The sequence below is a fragment of the Macrobrachium rosenbergii genome, chromosome 5, assembly GCF_040412425.1.
Source record: "Macrobrachium rosenbergii isolate ZJJX-2024 chromosome 5, ASM4041242v1, whole genome shotgun sequence".
NCBI classification, from domain to species: domain Eukaryota; kingdom Metazoa; phylum Arthropoda; class Malacostraca; order Decapoda; family Palaemonidae; genus Macrobrachium; species Macrobrachium rosenbergii.
Genome location: NC_089745.1, coordinates 68,701,653 through 68,719,152, shown reverse-complemented (window position 1 = coordinate 68,719,152; position 17,500 = coordinate 68,701,653). Strand labels below are relative to the sequence as shown.

Sequence of the window (17,500 nt, the reverse complement as noted above, 5' to 3'; positions counted from 1 at the left end):
ATAATTTGCTTCAGTGTAAGAAATGGCTGCCATAAGATCATTACATATGTTTTATGCTAATCGATTTCATATTGTTCGAGGAGCTTAATGCCAAGGTAATTACAAGAGAGATAAATAAAAGCGGTACCAGGAATGCATTTTCTCCAGCTGCATTCGTCACAGGTGGGACACGCCTAGACTGCATTCCTTGCCCCGCATAGTTACCTCAGACTAATCCAGAAGAATCTGCCCTGTGTCGAAACGTGTCCTGAGAGGCTAAGGTGAGAAGGGAGATGACGTAGGTACTTTACGCAAGAGTAGTCTAGCTTGTTTTTTCTTTTATTTGGGGTTACTCTGAAACCACATTTTGGATATCCCGGACATTTGAACGTACAACGCATGGACGTAGGAGCATGCCCTACTATAAAAGCATTCTGGGAGTGTCTATACAGGCCCTCATACATTTACGTTCAGTAGTTCATGCACACACGTAATATAGATTAAAGTTGAAATCTTGAAGCAGATTGAGACTACGGGGAACCTGTTGGAATTAATGATAATTTTTTGCGTATTATACACATAGTGAGAATGGTTGAAAGTTTAAAAGACACAGAGATCCGACACGGTGATGTGGTAAAAGTAAAAAAGAAAATGTGCAAAGTGGGTCGGATGTTATGTGGCACCTGGCCCTTCAGGTAACGTTGAGAGAAAGGAGAATGATGGACTGGTGACGCAGAGGAGGATGGGAGGGAGACTGAGAAATGGCTTAATGTCGGGAGAGGCATTGCAAGGAAAGGTATTTAGCATCAGCAAGTAGGAAATTACTTGAAAGACATGTAGGAGGAACAGATTATGTAGGGTGTAAATGCGTGGTTGATGAGTTTCGTTTTAATGTAGGCAGAAAATGCAGGTGATGTGGAAGTTTTCTGCCTTCATCCTTGATTTCTCTTTTACAAAGTGAACTTCCGAACTAACGTAAAATATTCTCATCATATTCTCTAAGGATAAATATTCTTGAAATAATTAAATGCCGGGCTTGGATGGCAGCCTCACCCTCGCAAGCGCCGTCCTTAGGAAGGGAAGCTGCACTATTCCATGAAGTGATAACCAAACAGCCAAATTCGCTAAAGAAGAAATAATACATTATGTTGTCATGAAACACCATTTACCAAAGACTTACTAGTTAAAGTTTAAACAAATTCTACTTCAGGTGTTCGTGGTACCAGTTGGCAAATTATTGATCTACCTATACTGTGAGAATCTTCATGTGTTTATACCATTAAACACCAGAGGAAATGGAGATTTGTATAAAGAAAAGTTATTTGAAAGTCACCTTCGCAGGGACATGTACTGGGGATATACAGTAGTTACTGCTAGCAGTAGGGTTTGTTCTCAGGTGATCATAGCCACTGTTGGGCTTGGGTGAGGGGGGGGGAGGGGTGTTTGGAAGAGGAGAGAGAGGGTGAAAAGAGAGAGTTGGAGTGGATGGATAGCAAGATCTATCCATAAAATGCAGGAAATGAAGTACAAGGATCTAGAAATGGAGGGGAGAAACCTCATACTAGCGCTAAGAGTTAATAGTTAGAGAGGTTAGACAGCAAAACTGAAGAGAGAAAGCAGAAATGGAGGTAAGAAAAAGGTCAGAAGGACGGCACCACCTCCCCACAGGGATTAGTGAAAGGGAGGCGTTAGGCAGGTGAGCGTGATGTGACAGTAAACACGGATCCTTTTATTTAGTTTGCCAAGTTGAGCTCAAGAGGGAAGATAATGGCAGATGAAGGAGGCTCTCTCTCTCTCTCTCTCTATCTCTCTCTCTCTCTCTCTCTCTCTCTCTCTCTCTCTCTATCTATCTATATATATGTATATATATATAGTATATAGTATATATATATATATATATATATATATATATATATATATATATATATATATATATATATATATATATATATATATATATATATATATATATATATATATATATATATATATATATATATATATATGTATATATATATATATACTGACCAACCCAGCGCTACCCAGGATATCTCAGAATAACAAGCGATAAACTTTTTCTCTCTCCAACCTTCCCTGACTCTTTCCCTGTTTCTTCTCCTAACACCCCTTTTCTACTCTCTCTCTCTCTCTCTCTCTCTCTCTCTCTCTCTCTCTCTCTCTCTCCTCTTCCCAACCCCACCCCCTTTGGTGCCATTGATATCTTACCCCCACAGTATTCTTTTCCAGATAGTAAGTCATATGTAAACCGAAATTAGGTATCATAAATTCGTATAGTTTATATAGTTACTAAGTCTACAGGCAGAAGCAGCCCTGTTTCAGGAAAGCCCCTCCCACCCTTTTGGTGCTAGTGATGTTTACCCCACAGTGCTGGTTTCTAGATAGTAAGTCATGTATACCAAGTTTGGTTGAAATTGCTCAATGCATTTCAGAGTTATGCTGGAACATATACACAAACGCACACACATACATGCATACATACATACATTTATATATGTACATATATATATATATATATATATATATATATATATATATATATATATATATATATATGACTATTTATCACATCACCGTGATTCATATACAATCAGAAAGCTACAAACGTCCTTTAATATCCAATTCACTCTACCTCGGAAGTAATATATTTTCATATATGTTACCGAAGGGGAATTTTAAGTTGATTGTATATGAATCACGGTGATGTGATAAATAGTCATAATATGGCTACGTGCGACAAACGCACTACACGGTCAACATGGCAGAGGTGGGTGGATATCGTCTCCAAACGCAAAACACCTGAGTTCGACGGGTGGGTTGATGGGAGATGGTATTCACTTATACCCCTCTTGTGGCCGACTGGTTAGTGTGTCACTGTAGTCCTGATTCCTCGTCCGTCGCTGGTTCGATCCCACGGGACGGTGGACTTATTATCAACTTAAAATTCCCCTTCGGTAAGTAATATATGAAAATATATTACTTCCGAGGTAGAGTGAATTGGATATTAAAGGACGTTTGTAGCTTTCTGATTGTATATGAATCACGGTGATGTGATAAATAGTCATAATATGGCCACGTGCGATAAACGCACTTCACGGTCAACATGGCAGAGGTGGGTGGATATCGTCTCCAAACGCCTAAAACACCTGAGTTCGACGGGTGGGTTGATGGGAGATGGTATTCACTTATACCTCTCTTGTGGCCGACTGGTTAGTGTGTCACTGTAGTCCTGATTCCTCGTCCGTCGCTGGTTCGATCCACGGGACGGTGGACTTATTATCAACTTTAAAATTCCCCTTCGATAACATATATGAAAATATATTACTTCCGAGGTAGAGTGAATTGGATATTAAAGGACGTTTGTAGCTTTCTGATTGTATATGAATCACGGTGATGTGATAAATAGTCATAATATGGCTACGTGCGACAAAACACATTTTTATGGTCAACATGGCAGAGGTGGGTGGATATCGTCTCAAACGCAAAACACCTGAGTTCGACGGGTGGGTTGATGGGAGATGGTATTCACTTATACCTCTCTTGTGGCCGACTGGTTAGTGTGTCACTGTAGTCCTGATTCCTCGTCCGTCGCTGGTTCGATCCCGGGGACGGTGGACTTATTATCAACTTAAAATTCCCCTTGGTAACATATATGAAAATATATTACTTTGGTAGAGTGAATTGGATATTACGAAAAGGACGTTTGTAGCTTTCTGATTATATATATATATATATATATATATATATACACAAATATATATATATATATATATATATATATATATATATATATATATATATATATATATATATATATATATATATATATATATATATATATATATATATATATATATATATACACACAAATTTATATATATATATATACACATAAATATATATATATATATATATATATATATATATATATATATATATATATATATATATATTTATATATATATATATATATATATATATATATATATATATATATATATATATATATATTCTTACATGGGTCATTCAGCTGATGAGTTTAATTATTAATTACTGTGATTTATATAACCTTGCTTTACCTAAGACCCACGTAATTCTACCAATTAAGGCTGAAAGTTACCAAAAAGACAGGTAATTAACTTAATTAGATCGGTCACCAGTTGAAACTAGATTACTGAATATATCAGTTTATTCTGAACTCGTGAATTAAATCAACAACATTACTCAAACAACTAGTTCAATAAAAAAAAAAATGAAAAAGTGAACTGGGATCGTATGGGAGCCAATAACAGCTCCAACTTCGTCCCACTCAGACGCATGATATTTCAACATAAATCAGTGGATGGCACAACGGCTGGGGGACTCTTGTGATGCATCTATAAACAATTTCAAGTGAGTGACTTGAGGACAGGTTCTAAGGCGTGCCCGATTCTGGAAGAGACGTATCCAGATAGCAATTCGATTTCAAGGAACTCTCACTTATCATTAATTGACTGCAAGGGATGAATCTCAGATCAAGAATATTATGGTAACACCATGGAGGATAATTTATGCAATCTCACCAGGCAACAATAATTGTACTTCATATATTTGACTTCATAAATGGGATATGGTTTTACTAGGATTTTCTTTAGTCAGTGACTGGTTAAGAGAGAGAGAAACTTGAAACATGAAATAGCTGGAGGGCTAAAGGAAAGAACTGGGAGTAATTGTCATCTTCAGACTTACCGTTGGAATAGATAATGCAGTGATCAGTTGTAACAGAAGCCCTGGATCCGTTGGAAAGGCAATTTACCCAGCTGTTCAAAAAAAGGGGGAAGAACAAAGGGGGGAGGCTATGAGAGATGCCTGGTGCTTGTGCTCTCAATGAAGGAGGCCTCCAGACTGCTGAGCTGGGTCAAAATGCATGGATGCTTCCTTGCAAGACTCCTCCCTCCAGGTCTCCTTGTCTGGCCCGCGGGCAGTGTGTGAAAAATGACAAAAAACTCACCAGTACAAAGGCCATAGAAAAGTGAGCTTAAGGTACAATCTAACTAAAGGTGGTCCTAGCAAAACTTACCTGTTGAATATGCCTCTAAACTAACTTCATACCCCCACCTGACAGTTGGTACTTTTGGAAAAACAACCTGGCTCGCTGGCTTCCTCCATTAGAATGCTTTACAAAAAGCTTTGGTTCTTTTTTTTTATATTTCTACTAAATCAAGGAAAAGAGGTCGAACAGGGTAATATTTATAATAGCTCCCCTCTTAAAAAGGCCTTCACACCCTTTCGGTCTGTTCGCCTCGATTGCTTTACTCTTTCCCCTGAACAGATTTGTCCCTTACAATGCAACTAGCTAAGGATCTACCTGACTCTAGAATGGGATATGAGCTTTAATCACTTTCTTCTACAGACTCCTAACACTGCTTTAAGGTGCTTACAGATTTTTCGTGCTACTGCTGATGATCATGATATTCAGTCCTAGCCAAATGGTACATTCAATGGTATCTTCTATGACATAGCCTATTAGAAGACTGCCGTAGAACCAATGTAAGGACGATGAACTAGCTAAGTTACAATATTCTTACAAGTATACAATGTCTTACACTAGAATTGGCAATCACAGTAAACAAAGATATAATCTGAGTTCTTTAAATGAGGTTTGTCTAAGTAAATGCTTGTCTCAACTGAGGTATTATGCCATGCGTGTCATGAGCTCAGTGACTCTATTCACAATAGTTACGATTACTGGCTTCACAATTTCTCTATACTTACATGGTTCCTGCTGCTCATTTCAGCGGTTAAATGACAATGTTACCATTACTATCTACTCAATCTGGGTCTAGGCTGTTACTAAGATAGAGATCAAGCTGGCTACCTCCTCTGGGCTGGAGCCAAGATCACTCTGAGATGGAATGGGATGAGCTTGTGGCTCTTGCAACTACTTGCCTCTCTTCCGCCCCTTCTTCCTCTTCTTTGGGTTCCTCCAAGGCCTATCTATGTCAGTCCCAGGAGGTGATGAGCCTTAAGGGCTAGCGGATGCCAAGTCAGGGATAACCTCAGGGGCTACAGGAGGGCTCCCTACTCCGGCTGCTGTGACAACCAGAGCAAGAGTGTCTTAACCTCTGCATCCAGGGAGGCCAGTTCCTGGTCTCCCAGAGAAGGTGTAGCAGTTTGATCCACCAGGGGTTCATCCTCTGGAGACAGATTTGGTGCGGAAGAAGTGTTGGGTGCCGGAGGCTCACAGGTTGCTTAGATTAGTGCATCGACAGGTCCTCGATCTCCTGGAGGAGGATCCATCTCATGATCTGGATCAGGCACAGGGTCCTCTTCTAGTGGTGGCTCAACGTCCGAGACAGACGGAGCGTGGAACTGCTCAGAGCTCACAAGTGGCACTGGCAGCGATTGATGCTCAGGCATGCCTGACGAGGTGTCCGGAGTTGCAATACCTTGTGGATGGATTGAGTTGGGCTGAGACAGAGATTCCTGTCCCAGCTGGAGGTCAGAGCCTCTTGGAGAGTCTTGATTTGGGGCATCCTTTGGGCGTTGCTTATTTGGGCAGCCTTCCCAATTAGTGGAGTGGCCTGTCACCTTGCATGCTCTACGGCGGTACTGCTTCTCTTGAATGTCCTTTCATGGAGAGGGAGGACCTTGTTGCTGGCTGTCCTTTCGTGGAGAGGGAGGACTAGGCCTTGGATTGTTTTGTGTGTTCCCCTTCCACTGACCATTTCGGCGGGTGGAAGTTGGTTCTTCTTCTTTTGGTGGCATGCCAGTCAAAGTGGCTTGATTTGGTAATCCTACAGTTGGGGCCTCCGTGGAGGAGGTAGTGTGGCGGCGAAGTGGTTTTGGGGAAGGGCTTCCCCAGAGGAAGTCCCTACCCAACAAGAAATCCACTCTGGGCCTAATTCCACTCACCATGCCAAGGTGGTGAAGTAGCATGCCCCAAGGTGCTGTAACCTGGAGCTTGACTGTGGGAATGGTTTTGGTGTGACCCTGGGATCTTACAGGAGCTAATAACAGCTCCAACCTCGTCCCACTTTGGACACAAGATGTTTCAACATAAATTAGTGGATGGCACAATGGCGGGGGAACTCTTGTGACGTGTCTATAAGCAATTTCAATTGAGTGACTTGAGGACAGTGATATGCTACTCCTTCTCCAAACAAGATTCTGGCTAGGTTCCAAGGCGTTCCCAACTCTGTAAGAGACGAATCCAGATAACAATTCGATATCAAGGACCTCTCACTTATCATTAATTGACTGGAAAGGATGAATCTTAGATCAAGAATATTACGTTAACACCATGGAGGATAATTTATGCAATCTCACTAGGCAGCAATAATTGTACTTCATTATTTGACTTCATAAATGGGATATGGCTTTACTAGGATTTTCCTTAGTCAGTGACTGGTTAAGGGAGAAACTTGAAACATGAAATAGCAGGAGGATTAAAGGAATAGATAATGTAGTGATCAATTGCATCAGAAGTCCTGGATCCGTTGAAATGGCAATTTCCCGGCTGTTCAACAAAAGCGGGGAAGCTGTGAGAGACGCCTGGTGCTTGTGCTGTCAATGAAGGAGGCCTCCAGACTGCCGAGCTGGGTCAAAATGCATGGATGCTTGCTTGAAAGACTCCTCCCCCCAGGCCTCTTTGTCTGGCCAGCGGACAATGTCTGAAAAATGACAAAAAACTCGCCAGTACAAAGGTCATAGAAAAGTGAGCTTCTGGTACAATCTAACTAAAGGTGGTCCTGGCAAAACCTACCCTGTTGAATATGCCTCTAAATTAAACTTCATACCCTCATCTGACAGTTGGTACTTTTGGAAATCCAACCCAGCTCGCTGGCTTCCCTCCCTAGACTGCTTTACCAAGAGAAAGCTTTGGTTCTTTCTTTTTTTTTGTATTTCTACTAAATCAAGTAAGAGCGGTCAAACAGGGTAATATTTATACTATATATACATATATATATATATATATATATATATATATATATATATATATATATATATAATATAAATAAAATACATACATTCATACATCTATATTTATGAAAGTGAATGTTTGTATATTTGTTTGTCGACTATAAAAATCCTAACCAGTTGACAGACCCAGACAAAACTTTGCACACAGCCTCTGTGTCACTCCTGAAAGGTTTATAACTCAAAATCAAACCCCTACCCCCTGACAGACATACAGACACAGACAAAACAAATGAAACTTTCGTTTTTACGTCACCTTTTCCTTCAGTGGTTTATGGTTTAATTGACATTTTTCTCCTGACTCCCCCACCTTTTTTTTCCTGGTGCTGTTAGACATATGATTTCATTAAACTCTTCCCGTTGCAAACCCTGTAATCAGTTTGGTACATCCAAAATATTGAACAGATTTGTTTGGCTGTATTAGAATTACTTTCATTCAGTGCAATAGTTGCCATTTCTTAGTTTAATCCCTATTTGCACCATATACTGTACATTTACCCTCCATGCACATAAATTCTGCAAGTGCCTTTCGGAAAGGATTTCCGAATGTAATGATCTACATTCCTGTAAAGTTTTAATCTAGAATTTTCAGTCATTATCTTCCATGTAATGTGTACCAAGCAACGTGAAAAGAAACTCAACTTCCGTATGCAGTGAAGTGTTTTGCTATTTCGCACGATAATTAATTCCAACTGTCAACCGCTGGAGTGTCCAAGGTGATATTTTGATTATTCCAGACCTCATTTAAACCGGTTTTATAACGAAATACGTCATTATAACGAAATATGTCACCATAACATGACAAAGCAGCCGTTATAGCGAATTCCGAAGGTAAAAACGAAGAAACTAACGAATTAATGAGGAAATTCGCATTTGTCAGGCTACCATTCATATGAGGGATTGCAGTGGGAGGAGTTTAATGATGTCACCAACAGAAAAGTTGGAGCTTTCCACCCGAGTTACTGGTGACTCCCATAACGTTACTGAAGAAAAGGTGGACTAAAAACGAAAATTTCATTTGTTTTGTCTGTGTTTGTATGTCTGTTACAGGATACAGGTTTGATTTTGAGTTATGAACCTTTTTGGGGCGATATACAGGCCGTGGGCAAAATTTTGTCTGGGTCTGTCAATCAGTTCGGATTTCTATAGTGGACAAACAAATATACAAACATTTACTTTTCTATATATACTAGCTGACCAACCCGGCACTTCCCAGGAAAACTCTGAAGAACTCAGAAAAATTTTCCTACACCTCCTTTGAATTGTTTTATTATGTAAAGACTGTTTACTATCACTGAATATGCTTTTCTTTTTTATGGTTAATAATTCTGTCTTGAATTCATTAAAAAAGACTCTCTACTCTGGGAAAAAATGACAGTGTCATACAGACTTCTGCAGAGAACAGAAATTCACGAATACCGAAAGGTTAGTGTGTGAAGAAATTCATTCATGGAAATGAATAATGGATGAATTGCTGTAGAGACTATCTAGGGGCCCCTTTGACATATTATATATACCCTCCGTGAATAAAGAATGCCAAGTCAGTGACCGTATCAAGTCATATTTAAATGCGAAAATCGCACAGGAACTGCCTTACCATCACCGAAAACCATACTAACTTTAGCCCTCTCTCTCTCTCTCTCTCTCTCTCTCTCTCTCTCTCTCTCTCTCTCTCTCTCTCTCTCTATACCTTTCAGTCAGATCAGAATAGAATGATTTCACAGCATTAGGTAAAAAAAACAACCACAACTGATGAAAGACATATCAGTAGGTCTACGGGGGCGAAGTGTGGTTTGGACATGTGCACAATTTCAGTTAACCGCGGACCGTTCAGTCACCTAATAATCACTTCATTTGGAAGACTGGTATTCGATCGTCATCGCATAAAACCTAGATGGTAGGTTGTCAGCTTGACAAACAGCTTCAGAATATCCATAAGTTAGTAAGATATAGTGTCCATTGGTTGTATGAATATTAAATTATTATCACGATAGCAATTTTGGACACAGTTGCTGCAACTGTTTTCGGTTTCCTGTGTGTGTGTTAACGAACGTGTTTCAGTTTCCTTTGGTTTTCCTAAGGGAAAGTGTAGGCCAAAGTGTGAATTGTCTAATATAGAAATTGTCGATTTATGTTGAATTTTTTTAGTGGATTAAGTACTTAGATATGATGATGGTAATACCTCAATGTACTTAGGAATTTGTATTTTACTGGCAGTGTTTAACTGAGATACGTTTGGCTTAAGATTGAACACTGAAAAAAGTGGTAATTTTGTCACAAGTATTTTTTTTAATGAGTGGGTAGTTTTATCACAGAAGCATTAAGTACTTAGATATGATGACGGTAGTACCACAGGGTATTTAATAATTTGTATATCGTTGGCAGAGTATGATTAAGATACGTTTGGCTTAAAATGAAGACTGAAAAAAATGTGGTAATTTCAATGCGAGTAATTTGTTATGAGGGGGTATGTCTGTCACAGAAGCATTTGGTCCGCTTACTCGTGGCGAGGATTGTAAGGTCTGACTGGTGTGGTGGTAGAAGTTATATTTTGAATTACATTGCTTTATGACTGAATGAAAGCAATTCTTATACAGTCAAACACATCTGTGTAATTTTTGGATGTATTAAACTGATTATAGGGTTTGCAGAAATCATACGTCTAACAGCACCTGGAAAAAAAAGCTGGAGAATCGGGAGAAAAATGACAATCAACCCAGAAACCACTGAAGGAAAAGATGGTGTAACAACGAAATTTTAATTTGTTTTGTCTGTGTTCGTATGTCTGTCACGGGATAGGGGTTTGATTTTGAGTTATAAGCCTTTCTGGAGTGACATAGAGGCCGTGTGCAAAATTTTGTCTGGGTCTGTCAATTGGTTCGGATTTGTATAGTTGACAAACAAATATACAAACTTCACTTTTATATATATCATATATATATATATATATATATATATATATATATATATATATATATATACACACACATATATATATATATATATATATATATATACATATATATATATATATATATATATATATATATATATATATACATATACTGAAATATCTTTTCTACAGATTTCAAGTTTCTGTACAATGTACCGTTCTGTCGTTCAAGTGGTTCCATACGTATGCTTTACCGGTGTTAGTTTATTTTTCGGTGAGCGTATTTTGTCAGTTTTGCATACGTTTTACTGTTTTTCACTCGCACCATGCTGCTCAGGTTATAATTGTCACCAATTATTTACTCTCTCTCTCTCTCTTTCTTTTAGGCTTATGCTGGCCCCATTTGACACTCATCTTCCTTGCATTCAGTACTTGGAAATGTTATGCACTGGTTTTGTGATGATATATATCAGTTCTTAAACACTTTTTACCAGATGTTAGTTCACATTTTCAAGGTAATTGAGTTATGCATAAGTGGACGCAGGCGGTACCGACAGTCAAGTTGAGGAGTAATGTGATTTTTAGTGGATGCCAGAAGTAATCTTCAACAGTTGGACGGAGTTAGCCATCAGTCAAGTTTGTTTTGCCAACTCTTAATGTTGACATGTGTCATAGGTGTAAAGTGATCTTGTTGCACTTCAGTGACAAACCTCCTCTGCACTCTTTTTTACTTGACCAGCTGTTTTTGCCCGCAAAACTAGGATCAGGTTATGTGATGAACCGCAGTCGGCTCTATAGTATGTGATGAACCGAAGTTGGTTCTACAGGTTCTAAAAGAAAATAAAAATAGAATGGGACCGGAATGACTGGCAGGATCAGAGACAAACCATGGAGGAGGGTGCAAAACAAACAACAAAAGTTACCCTAATCCAAATTTATTATGTATAGTAATTTACAATATATACAAGTGAGTCCAGGTTTAACATAAATAACCAATTAAATAAATGTTAACATTCATGAAATACAAGTTAAAACAGCAGCAGCTAAAATCAATGAACAAGTCTCAAAACCACACAAATGACTTAAAACAATTACAATCAAAATACTAATGCAAAAAGCAATCTCAAAATACAGTTACCTGAGCCATACACTGCTCGACACCATTAATAAAAATATAATAAAGGATCATCTCAAAAATACATACATCAATTACCAGAGCCATACACTGCTCGACACCACACTAACAGTGCAGCACAAATAAAAATACAATTATATAAACAGACAGTAAGAACAATTATACAGGCAGCATAAATCAATGATCAGGCATTGCCAACAAATGAACAGGCAGCATATACAATCATAAACAATAAAGCAGCAACATAAATAAAAGTATACAAACTACTCTGGAAAGCACAGATGAACACAATAATCTCTGTAGAGATACCATAATTGTACCAACTGTTAAAAAGGATGAATCTAATCAGATGAACTCCGTGAAGACATCAAAACAACAGCCATCAACTGTTAACTGGAACTCAGCCACCAACACAGATGAATCACAGGAGAATCGTCGAGACAACGTGTCTGTTGTCGAACTGGAACTAATCTGCACCACAGATGACTATGGTTTAGCCATCCAACCATCCTTCAACTGCTGAGGCCAACAGGTAACAAGTGCCTGCAGTACAAATAAAGTCTCCATGATGCCATAGCTGCCAAGAACCTGCCTCGCTGCTATTCCCAACCTGACTCACTGCTATGCTAAACCTGACTGACTCTGTCTAAAACAAGGAGACAGACGTCAACTCACCACACCATAAACAAACACAGGAGGACAGGTAAAACAAGGGAACAATCGAAATAAGATTGCTCCACTAAAACCACTGCAAAACCTAATGCCTCCCTGCCTAACAGAAAAAAAATTTTCAAAAATTTTTTTTTTTTTAAATACGGCACACTCACACTCCCCTGAAGCTGCTACTGCCCCACCAGCCACAACAGAACCAATCCTGGCAAGGTCGCCATGTGATGAACTGTAGTCAGCTCTATAGTATGTAATGAACCAAAGTCGGTTCTACAGGTTCTAAAAGAAAAATAGAATGGGACTGGAATGACTAGCAGGATCAGAAACAAACCACAAAGGAGGGTGCAAAACAAAACAATAAAAGTTACTTTAATCTAACTTATTATGTATAGTAATTTATAATATATACAAGTGAGTCCAGGTTTAGCATAAATAACCAATCAAATAAATGTTAACATTCATGAAATACAAGTTAAAACAGCAGCAGCCAAAATCAGGGAACAAGTCTTAAAGACCACACAAATGACAAACAATCACAATCAAAATACTAATGCAAAAAGCATCTCAAAATACAGTTACCTTAGCCATACACTGCTCGACACCACACTAACAGTGCAATACAAAAAAAATCATCTCAAAAATACACGGTAATAACAATCATACAGGCAGCTTAAATCAACACTAACAGCATGCAAACAAATAAAAATAGGCAATAAACAATACATAAACAATCAAAGCAGCAACATTAATCAATGAACAGGCAGCATGAACAATCATAAACCATAAAGCAGCAACATTAGAGTATAAAAATTACTCTGGGTAGCACAAATGAACACAATAAGCTCTGTAGAGATAAGATAACTGTACCCGTTGTTAAAAAGGATGAATCTAATCAGACGAACTCCGTGAAGACATCGAAACAGCAGCCATCAACTGTTAACTGGAACTCAGCCACCAACACAGATGAATCATGGGAGAAACGTCGAGACAACACGTCTGTTGTCGAACTGGAACCAATCTGCTCCACAGATGACTATGGTTTAGCCATCCAACCATCCTTCAACTGCTGAGGCCAACAGGTAACAAATACCTGCTGTACAAATAAAGTCTCCACGATGCCATAGCTGCCAAGAACCTGCCTCGCTGCTATTCCCAACCTGACTTGCTGCTATGCTAAACCTGACTGACTGTTTAAAACAAGGCGACAGACGTCAACTCACCACACCATAAACAAACACAGAAGGACAGGTAAAACAAGGGAACAATTGAAATAAGATTGCTCCACTATAACCACTGCAAAACCTAATGCCTCCTGCCTAACAGAAAAGAAAATTTCACAAAAAAATTTTTAAACATGGCACACACACACTCCCCTGAAGCTGCCACCGTCCCACCAGCCACAACAGAACCATTTCTGGCAAGGTCACCATGTGATGAACCGTAGCCAGCTCTATAGTATGTGATGAACCGAAGTTGGTTTTACAGGTTCTAAAAAAATAAAAATAGAATGGGACTGGAATGACTGGCAGGATCAGAGACAAACCATGGAAGAGGGTGCAAAACAAACAACAAAAGTTACCTTAATCCTAATTTATTATGCATAGTAATTTACAATATATACAAGTGAGTCCAGGTTTAGCATAAATAACCAATTAAATAAATGTTAACATACATGAAATACAAGTTAAAACAGCAGCAGCCAAAATCAATAAACAAGTCTTAGAGACCACACAAATGACTTAAACAATTACAATCAAAATACTAATGCAAAATCATCTCAAAATACAGTTACCTTAGCCATACACTGCTCGACACCATTAATAATAATATAATAAATAAATTATCTCAAAAATACATATATCAATTACCAGAGCCACACACTGCTCGACACCACACTAACAGTGCAATACAAATAAAAATATAATATAAAAAGTAAGAACAATCATACAGGCAGCATAAATCAATGAACAGGCATCGCCAATAAATGAACAGGCAGCATGAACAATCATATAAAGCAGCAACATAAAAGTATACAAATTACTCTGGGTAGCTCAGATGAACACAGTAAGCTCCGTAGAGATAACATAACTGTCCTAGCTGTTAAAAAGGATGAATCTATTCTGACAAACTCTTGAAGACTTCGAAACAACAGTCATCAACTGTTAACTGGAAATCAGCCACCAACACAGATGAATCACGGGAGAAACGTAGAGACAACACGTCTGTTGTCGAACTGGAACTAATCTGCTCCACAGATGACTATGGTTTAGCCATCCAACCATCCTTCAACTGCTGAGGCCAACAGGTAACAAATACCTGCTGTACAAATAAAGTCTCCATGATGCAATAGCTGCCAAGAACCTGCCTCGCTGCTATTCCCAACCTGACTCGCTGCTATTCTAAACCAGACTGACTCTGTCTAAAACAAGGCGACAGACGCCAACTCACCACATCATAAACAAACCCAGGAGAACAGGTAAAACAAGGGAACAATCGAAATAAGATTGCTCCACTAAAACCGCTGCAAAACCTAATAGGTTGAATACTATTCAGTTTGCTGGGAGTTTTATTTTGGATGCAACTAAAATGTGAAATAGTATGCCTAGTGCAGTTGTGGAATCTTCTGACCTCCAAAAGTTTAAGCTAGGAGCAAATTTATTCCTGCTTTCTGCTTACATCTCTAGAATTCAAGTGCATTGGTTTTATTTTCTCTTTTCTCATTTATCACCATTTTCTGTAACTTGCCTCTCTGTACAAGCTGATTCCAGAAGGGTTTTCAGCTGAAGATTTACAGAAAGAGAAAGAGGACAGAAAGAAAGTTGTGCTTTCTTTATAAAACTTGTAAGTGTATGTGTGTTTTTTATGCCAGACTTTTCCTACCAAAATAATCGTACCGAGATACTTACATATTGATCCACATATGTAATTTTTCACTAGGAATCTAAGTCTGTGAATTGCAGTTTGCCAGGGCTTTCGCCTTCCAGACCAAAATTTAACTTTTTGATTTCCTAACCCGTATGTTATCCGAGAACCCATGATACTGGAAAGATTACGATAGTGTTATACTGTAACTTTGTATGTAAAGACGTGTACACATGGACACTTGTTTCCAACCAAAAACAAGAAAAAGTAAAGCACATAAGTAAGAATTTTTTATTAGGTACTGAGTCCATATCTATTGTCATTTTTTTTTATGTGAAAAATCCATTGATTTTTATAGATGATTTACCTCTTGAAATTAGGTTTTTCACTCAGTCTGGAAACAATTTGAAAAGATAACAGGAATTGAAATATAAAACATTACTCAATAGGCCAATAATAAAAAGCGCGTTTCTGTATTGTGTGCATTGGACTCCGGACTTCTTGACAAGTACTAGATTGATATTTCGTTTCTTAGAAGAATTAGAACTTCCTCGAGTTATCTAACCACGTTTAATCAGTTCGAATAATCCAACAATATAAACAGTATTATATGCCATTCGTAGCAACGTTCAGATGGGCAATGCCTGACACGTTCCCTGAATAGTTCGAGAGCGGAAAGGTTTTCCTTCCAGTCATATTGAGAGATTTGGTTCATAATTTGACATATCTAAGTTACAAAAAAAACTATTATTCATAAGAAGTTTATTTGAAGAATAATCAGTTTATACATCTTTGGCTTCAGTAAAGTAGAGCAATTAGGAAAGCATTCTACGATCTAAGTATGCATAATTAGATTTAGTATTACATGATCTAAAGATATTAAAAATCAGCACAAAACTAATTGCATTAAATACAATATACAGCATTAAGTATGGTATTAAATAAGCGTAATAAATATTTGAGAGAGATCTAATATATACACATATATACTGTATGTATAAATAATTGATATACGGTATTTACACACTAATCATATTATAAATATGTCTTTATACAAGGTTTAATTTGGAGAGACTAACTAACTTAGAGGTACTATTTGTTACTCACGTATTCTTTATGTCCTTGGCAGGAGTTTTATCTATTGGAAGGTCACATAAATTGTCGGGTGGGAGAGAGGAGTGGTTCTCGGCATTCTCACAGTGACAAGTACAATCCTTTCCTCTGGCAACCGTAGTCTCCTGACTCATATTGGATTGCGTTATTGTTTCATCAGCAGTAGAAGCCGATACACTGTTTTCTGTGCTTGTTTGGAAGTTACTCTTGCACACGCTTCCTTCACCGTCGCATGCAAATGAATGGTTAATTACGCCCGTCAAACTTTTCTTGGTTGCTGGTGTTCCAATTTCTTGGGCGTCCTTCAAAGCTTCGTGTGCCTGAGCATGATTATCCTTTCCTGGAGTTTGATTACTTTCCAGCGTCGCACTCTCCTGCTGTACTGGACCACTAAATTTGCGAACGAGACTCCTAAGAGTGACAGCGGTTCTGCTTTTGAACACATCAACAAGTTTCTTGTTGGTTTTGACAAGGCCAGATTCCAAATCCTTCTTCTCGTGCGATGAAGAAACGTTCATCATCTGGACGAAGCTGAAATGGAATCAGATATAGTTTTAATTTATTATGCATCCAACAAGAGTATCCTATGAATAAGTGATGTATATATATATATATATATATATATATATATATATATATATATATATATATATATATATATATATACATATACATATACATGTAATTGTAGAAGCCACTGTGCCCTCTTGAGTTCTCGAATTCTTCACATTTTTTTGGATAAGCTTGTCACTATGAAGCCTGATGTCCAAATGCAAGAATATGAAGAAACTCTGACGTCCGTAGTAGGATTCGAACCCTCATCTGGATTGTATATGATTATGATCCCTTATAACAAAAAAACTTGCTTGTAC

The 17,500-nt window shown here is 38.1% G+C and overlaps 1 protein-coding gene and 1 long non-coding RNA gene across 5 annotated transcripts in view; one reads left to right on the top strand and one right to left on the bottom strand.

The window, feature by feature from the left end:
• The window catches only part of LOC136838884 (uncharacterized), a 270,928-nt gene that overhangs the window by 144,488 nt on the left and 108,940 nt on the right, over positions 1–17,500 (top strand). The window lies entirely within an intron of this gene.
• Positions 16,263–17,500, bottom strand: part of LOC136838882 (lysosomal proton-coupled steroid conjugate and bile acid symporter SLC46A3-like) — a 129,965-nt gene continuing 128,727 nt past the window's right edge. For all 3 annotated transcript variants that reach the window (XM_067104572.1, XM_067104571.1, XM_067104570.1), the window contains exon 8: positions 16,263–17,159. In XM_067104572.1, the coding sequence (XP_066960673.1) occupies positions 16,619–17,159 (541 nt within the window). In that variant the 3' untranslated portion in view covers positions 16,263–16,618. The remainder of the gene's footprint in view (positions 17,160–17,500) is intronic.